The following is a 7,689-nucleotide window of genomic DNA, read 5'->3' as shown; positions in this document are numbered from 1 at the left end:
TTATTGAATGTAAGTTAAATTGATTGTAGAGGAGGTGAAATTCTATTTGAAATTAACACTCATGGCATATTGGACTTCATATATAATTATATATGCTTATCTTTTTATGAACGGGACTTTATATACTGATCAAATATCTAATGATAGGGCTGATTTTAACTTCCAAAATCATAACTTGTTCAGATTTCACTTGCGATCTGTGGAAAATTGTGTTTTAGATTTCCTTTGGGGTAATGAATTTTGTGGTGGGAATCTGCAGCACTTTAACCCCCAGTTTTAATGATTATAACTTGTTCAATTGTGCGGCGGTTAGAAACCGCCGCAGAATACAGGCGGAATGAATTACAGACTTTGCGGCGCTTTTAATCGCCTCTATATTTTGCGGCGGTTACTCCAACGCTTGGATATAAGCGCCGCAGAACGGACCCCGACGCTCGTAACTGCGGCGCTCAAGGAAACGCCTCATTATACATTTTGCGGCACTTTTAACCGCCGCAATATGCTTCTAGAAGCGCCGCAAAATGTCTTTTTTTTTGTAGTGTTCAATATGTCATTTATAAGTTTCTTTTGTAGCGTTAATTAGAATCTTCTTCTCCTTCAAATCTTCCATCAATTGCTTCATTGTTGTTCCATCACTTCCTTCATATGATCTTCCATCAGTTCCTTCATTTGTTGTTCCATCGCTTCCTTCATATAATGTTCCATATCTTCATTCAGATCTTCCTTGGCTTTGTCATGGTTGTCACCTTCAAGCCATCGAAAATAATCGCAGGACCTCCTATTTTACCTAACAATAAAACACAATGATTAGGGTGGAGAGGAATAGGTAAAAAAAATTATGGAAAGTTCAAGAAAAAATTAATGACCAAAATTAGATTTAGAAATTAACCTGCCAATTAAAGAACCTAAAAATGGCTTCCTTGGGTTCCATCTACTTTATGAGGTGTACAATATTGTTTCTTCTCCACACTTATCGAACACATTGCGTTGCGGAGTAGAAGAAGATGAAGATTGAGCCCTACTCTTAGAAGAAGAAGAAGCATTCACCTTGTATTGTGCAAGACTATGAAAAAAAATATAGAAGGATTAGAATCGATTTTCCCGTTTTTTTTTTCAAAAAAGACGAACATGATCTTTGTGCATTTACTTATTTCAATTCAACACTTAAGATTCATGAAAAAATTGAGATATAATAAGTGATATGTTTGAAAGAAAAATCAGAGTATAGTGAAAATTTAATGGAAGAGAAACGTGTACATTGATGCCAAAGAGTTGGATGACATGATTGAGAACCAAAACCAACTTGCAAGGAGTAAGATCGGCCCTAGTTTTACCAATTCTGCCTTATAATATGCTTCTTGATAAGCTTAGAGTATCCACCTTCGATAATAGTGACTAATTAATCTTCTTGCTGCGAGCGCTTGCACAAAATAGTTAAGAGCTGAACATCAAATATGCTAAAGTTCTTCTTATATGTAATACGTAGTTTGTAAGTAAGGAACAATAGACCTAACTATGTGGGTCGCGGACGTAAGAAATGGTTGTTTGAAGTCTAGTGTTCGATCCCCAAGAGCCACAGAAGAAATTTGATCTTGATGACCCTGAGGTCGAAATTGCGAAAATAATTTAACACAAAAAGTAAGGAATAATAGGACATGAATCCCTCTTTCTTTCAGTTCACAAGCAAACCAAGCATGCATGAACTAGTAACTGTGGTGTGATACGATGTCGATGAGCAACCATGTTGCATCCATTGGCATTATCAGCTAGCTACGATCGTGTAAAAGCATTGTTAGCATCATCATGCAGAACCATCCAACAAGCCCTTCAAATTCAAGCCCACATGGTGGTGACAGGTCTCCACAACGATCTCTTCCTCTCCACCGCACTCATCTCCTTCTTCGCCGCCAACCACCGCGCCTTGCGCCACTCTCACCTCCTCTTCTCCCTCGTCACCAACCCCGAGCTCTTCCTCTGGAATGCCATCATCAAAGCCCATTCTCTCTCCCCCAACCACGCTTTCTCTCTCTATAAGTCAATGCTCTCTTCTTCCTCTGCTCCTTCTCCTGATTCCTTCACCTTCCCTAACCTCCTCAAGTCCTGTGCTAACGAACGAACCCCCCATTTGGGTCTTCAGCTTCATTGCCACCTTGTGAAGTCTCGGTTTCACTCCCATGTCTTTGTTGCCAATGCTCTCTTGCATTTCTATTGTGTTTTCAGGGATGCCCACAATGCATATAAGGTGTTTGAGCAAATACATGTTAGAGATTGTGTTTCTTATAACACGATGATTAATGGGTTTGTGCGTGCGAGTCGTGCTGGTTGTTCTATGAAGATTTTTGGGGACATGAGGGGGTTTGGTATTCAGCCTGATGAGTATACCCTTGTTGGTTTGTTGTCTGCTTGCTCGTCGTTGGAAGATCAGAGGGTTGGGAGGCAGGTGCATGGCTTGGTTTACTGGGAATCGGGTTGTTTAGGTGACAATGCTTTGTTGGTGAACGCCCTCGTTGACATGTATGCTAAATGTGGGTGCTTGGAATTGGCAGAGAGAGTTGTGAGTGGGGTTAGAAAAGGGAAGAGTGTTGTTGCGGCTTGGACTTCTTTGGTGAGTGCATATGCATCGCAAGGAGATGTTGAGGTTGCTCGAAGATTGTTTGACCAAATGGGTGAAAGAGACGTGGTTTGTTGGACAGCCATGATTAGTGGTTACTCGCATGCTGGATATTTCCAGGAAGCATTGGAATTGTTTGAGCAGATGGAGGGTTTGGGAATGAAACCAGACGAGGTTGATGTTGTTGCTGCTCTTTCGGAATGTGCGCGATTGGGTGCCCTTGAGTTGGGAAGAAGGATTCACCTAGAATATGCCGCTGAGAATTGGCGCTGTGGTCAAAATGGAGGATTCAGTTGTGCTGTTGTTGATATGTATGCTAAGTGTGGAAGTATAGACACTGCTTTGGATGTATTCTGTAAAACAAGTAAGGATAAAAAGACTACTATTCTCTATAATTCTGTTATCTCTGGTCCTGCTCATCATGGCCTTGGTGAATATGCTATAACTTTATTTGAAGAAATGAGGTTATTAGGATTAGTACCGGATGGGGTTACATTTGTTGCACTTTTATGTGCTTGCGGTCATAGTGGTTTAGTTGATGAGGGGAAGAAGCCGTTTGAATCGATGTCGACTGTCTACGGTGTCAATCCTCAAATGGAGCATTATGGTTGTGTGGTTGACCTTCTTGGAAGGGGTGGTCTTCTGAGTGAAGCATATCACTTAATCCTGAATATGCCATTTAAGGCGAATGCTGTGATATGGAGAGCATTGCTAAGTGCTTGCAAGGTACATGGAGATGTGGAATTGGCTAAACTTGCCTGCCAAGAGCTTCTCGCGGTGGAACATGATCATGGAGCCCGTTATGTGATGCTATCTAATATGCTAGCTGACATGGATCAGCATGACGAAGCTGCAAGCGTGAGAAAAGCAATCGATAATGTTGGTATCCAGAAGCCACCTGGTTGGAGCTATGTGGAAATGAATGGAGCTCTTCATAAGTTTCTGGCAGGTGACAAGTCTCACCCAGAAGCCAAAGCCACTGAGCTGATGCTCAGGGACATCAATATGGGAGTAAAATCAATTGGACATGTTATCAGTGCATCAAAAGTGGTGTTTGATATTGATTAATAGCATGTTTGGAAATCCTTATGCAATTGATTTTCAAAGACAGGATCAATTCTAAAGAGAAGCTTCTATGAGTTATGGGTTCCAGAATATATTTTGAGAAAAAATAAGTTATCCATACATGCTATTAAGTCGAGAAAGATTTTGGGTGAGAAATTCTAGCTTTGACCAAATGGGGTTATTGTTGGCTGAACTTAATTAAGCTCTCTTCCAAGTATGCCTAAATAACCAAGGTAGTCAAATCGGGATACGTATCGTGTATCGCTAGACCCTATTTCCGTGTCGCGTATCGTTTCGTAACGTGTATCGTAAGATACGGACACAAAAAAAATTAAGTCATAAATTAAATAATATACTAATATATCATATAAATATAGTTCAAATTAATCAAAGATCCAAGTCATAAGTAGAAAAATAGTCTCACAAAGTTCAAGTTCAACATAATTCCAAGTCATAAGCCAAACTAAAGTACTTAACATCAATAAAATGACTAAATGCAAACAATTAAAATATAATTCGGAGTTCAAACTAGTTAAATCAATCATCAATCATCTCCTAGGTCAACATCACTGAGGTCATCTTCTTCGTTCTCCAATTGTTCACCCCCTTCTTCTCCAATTGCAATTATTTCTTCAACTTCACTCTCATCCTCACAGTGGTTCCACGTGCTGTCTCTAACTTTACTCTTCTTTGGAGGCATATTCAGAACAGATAGGAGAGACAGAGGAGCAAATAAAGAGAACGTGAAAGAAGGAAAAACAGGAGCAGCAAGGGACCAATAGTGATTCGTGAAACAGAGGAACAAGAAAGCAAGGCTGAAACGTGAAACAGAGGGTTGAAACGTGAAAGTTGAACTTGAAACAGAGAACATAGCAAGCAACGTGAAAGTTTGAAACCGAGAACAGAGGCAGCACAACAAGCACCAAAACTGAATGGGTTGCGTTAAGGAATAAGGAGGTGAAACAACATTTTTTAGGTTAATATTTAATGAAATTAAATGACCCACTTCATAATTTCTAGGAGAATAAGTTGAAACAACATTTTGAACCGTTTTAAAAAAAAAACTGAAAAAAAAGCTTAAAAACGTTCAAAATTCAAACCGGGTCGCGGGATCCGACCCGGATCCAAGTTGTGTTGGAATCGTGCGATTCAGTCCTAGAAACGATACCAGCGATACATATGCGATACCAGAGATACGCGGCGCGATATGAACACAAATAGATACAAGCATGGGATACGCATCGTTGATCGATTTTCATATCGAATCGCGATACGTATCTTACGATACTTGCGATACTAACTACCATGGATAGATAACCAACATTACGATCTATAACCTGGTTCAGCTCTAGCTCAGTACAAAGCTCTGCCTTTACATCTCTCTCATCGTTCTGCTCTAGCACCTCCCCGGCATTCCCTTGCACAACTTTTGGAATGTGATCAACATATATTGAGGCTTGATGATAGCCTATGTAATATTAAAATAAGCACAATTATAAGTAGGAAGAAAAACTGTTTATATATCGTATACTAGTATTTTTTACCCGTGCGTTGCACGGGGATTCTTTTTAATTTTGTATTGTGTTTTTTACAGTTTTTTTAAAATTATTTATTCGTATGAAAAATGAGTATAATTTTTTTTTTGATAATTAGATTTTTTTATCGAAGTGTTAATTTATGTTTTTGATTGTATATTTTTTGTCTAGGTTTTTTATGAGTGTTTTTTTTTGTGTCGTTTATCCTTATTTATATAATTTATGCTTTGAATTTATTCTTTTGATATACCAATTTTATTGTTCTTTATAGATAGAAGTGATCTTTTTTTTTAAAGATCTTATTTAATATTAAGTTTGTCTTTTTGTGTTTCATAACTCATATGAAATAAATAATAATAAACTTATTTAAACTAATAGTTAATAGTATCAGTTCATATAGTGACATTGATGAAGGAAGATCAAGAGGAAGGGTTATGGAGTATTTTTGTTGAATGACCTTTAAGTTTTAAGGTTTTTAATTAATATTAATTATTAATCGATTAGTATTTCAGCAAATCTAAACTAATAAAATGTGTCTTATGGAACTCATAACTAATATCATATTTAATATTAATTTTGACCTATGACATTCCATAACTCATATAAATTAAATAATAATAAATTCATTTAAAATAATTTTGAATCTAATAGTAGAAAGTTATATACTAACATTGATGTAGGAAGTTCAAGGGGAATATCGAACGACTGAGATTAAAAGTCTGCTAAATATTGAACAGTTCTGAAAAATCACATATCAAATAATATATAAAATTACTTAAAAGTCTATAGGTAAAAAAAAATATGAAACATTGTTTATTGATAGACTATTTTACCCTCGAGATTGTTAAACTTCTCCTTTATATTTTATATAGAGAGATATAGATATAGATATAGATAGACAGATAGATATAGATATACATATAGATATAGATAGATAGATAGATATAGATATATATTTTAAATAAGTTAATTAATATTTATATTTAAGACTTATTTTCGTAATATTTTAATCAATTTTCCTTTTTTAATTTTGAAATTACATTTTTATTTTAAAATTACATTTTTATTTTTTAATTTACAAAGAAAGTGAAGTATCATGTTAAAAATGCCTATTTTGTATCCTCTTAAGCTTTGTTCTCAAAGCTGTTATTAAATACATCTTTTTTCTTTCTAAAAAATAAAAGGATAGTAATTTTATTTTATAACTTCTATATAATAGTAACCACATCCACATCTGATTGAGATTGTACAAATGAAAAGACTTTTGTCCCATTATTAGAAACTTTGAAGTGTGATTTATATTAAATCTTTAAGGTTTTTAACTTTCTAACTTTTGTATAACTAAAACGATTTAATGTATAATATATAAAAAATAATTTGATGCTTATATCTTTATTTTTAAATATGTTAATTAATAGATATATAACCGATATGAAGTTTTAAGACTTATTTTATTTTATTTTTCTTTTATTTTTATTTTTATTTTAAATTTAAATTCTTTATTTTTTGGTTAAATATGGTTTTTGTCCCCTAAAATAGTCAATTATTGAATTTGGTCCCCATTTAATTTTTCATTGATTTTAGTCCCTCTAAAATAGAGAATTATTAATTTTTGGTCCCTTCATCTATTTTTTATACAAAAATGCCTTCATGATATATAGGTCTAAAATCTATATGGACTTTTCTTTTTCCGAAAGCAAATACTTTCATTCATTTAGAAGTAATAAGTTGAGAAACAATCATTCTCAATTGGACAAAAAATGCAAAAAATTGACATAAAACATATGTATGACACCCAAGGAAACAAAAAATCTTCACAATTGAACAAAGAAAGCAAAAAAAAAAATGGCTGTCACCTTACAAAACATACATGTTAAAAATTATCCAATGACAATTTAGATGTAAAATGGTGATATGAATTAGGGGTGTTCATAACCGAACCAATCCAAACAAAACCGACAAACCGATCCAAAAAAACCGAAATCCAATCAAACCGAAAACTGAACGGACTGAAAATTGAAAAAACCGAAATTATTTATTGGATCGGATCGGATTTTGGATTTGATTTCCAAAACCGAACCAATCCAATCCAAACCGAACATTCACAAATATGTATAATTTTAGTTATACATATATCATTCCATTTACACTTACATAGTACATATTTATTGTATATATATTGATTATATCACACATGCTTATTTATAAAATTACGTTTTAATAAAAACAGTTCAAGTAATTATTTGAACTATATACATGCATCAAAGTAAACCATTATAATCATAATTTAAAAATATGTTGACTATGTTATAATTTATGAATGTTATATTAATGTTATAAATTATGTATCGTTGTATTTATCATATATTATATATTTTTTAAATTTATACAACACAATTTTTAAGTACAAAAAAGTGAAACAAAAACCGAACAATCCAATCCAATCCAAACCGCTATAGATTGGATCGGATTTGAATT

General features: G+C 34.3%; 1 protein-coding gene across 1 annotated transcript; it reads left to right on the top strand.

Annotated features, from left to right (window-relative positions):
• Positions 1 to 1,718: 1,718 nt before the first annotated feature.
• On the top strand, positions 1,719 to 3,679 carry LOC130719154 (pentatricopeptide repeat-containing protein At2g22410, mitochondrial-like). The gene has a single exon (XM_057569795.1). It carries the CDS (start codon positions 1,742 to 1,744, stop codon positions 3,677 to 3,679), a length of 1,938 nt encoding a protein of 645 aa, XP_057425778.1. The 5' UTR covers positions 1,719 to 1,741.
• Positions 3,680 to 7,689: the final 4,010 nt, after the last annotated feature.

This window comes from Lotus japonicus, chromosome 5 (assembly GCF_012489685.1).
Source record: "Lotus japonicus ecotype B-129 chromosome 5, LjGifu_v1.2".
Lineage (NCBI taxonomy): Eukaryota > Viridiplantae > Streptophyta > Magnoliopsida > Fabales > Fabaceae > Lotus > Lotus japonicus.
Note: the sequence above shows the minus strand (reverse complement) of the source record. Positions and strands in the feature narration are given on the sequence as shown.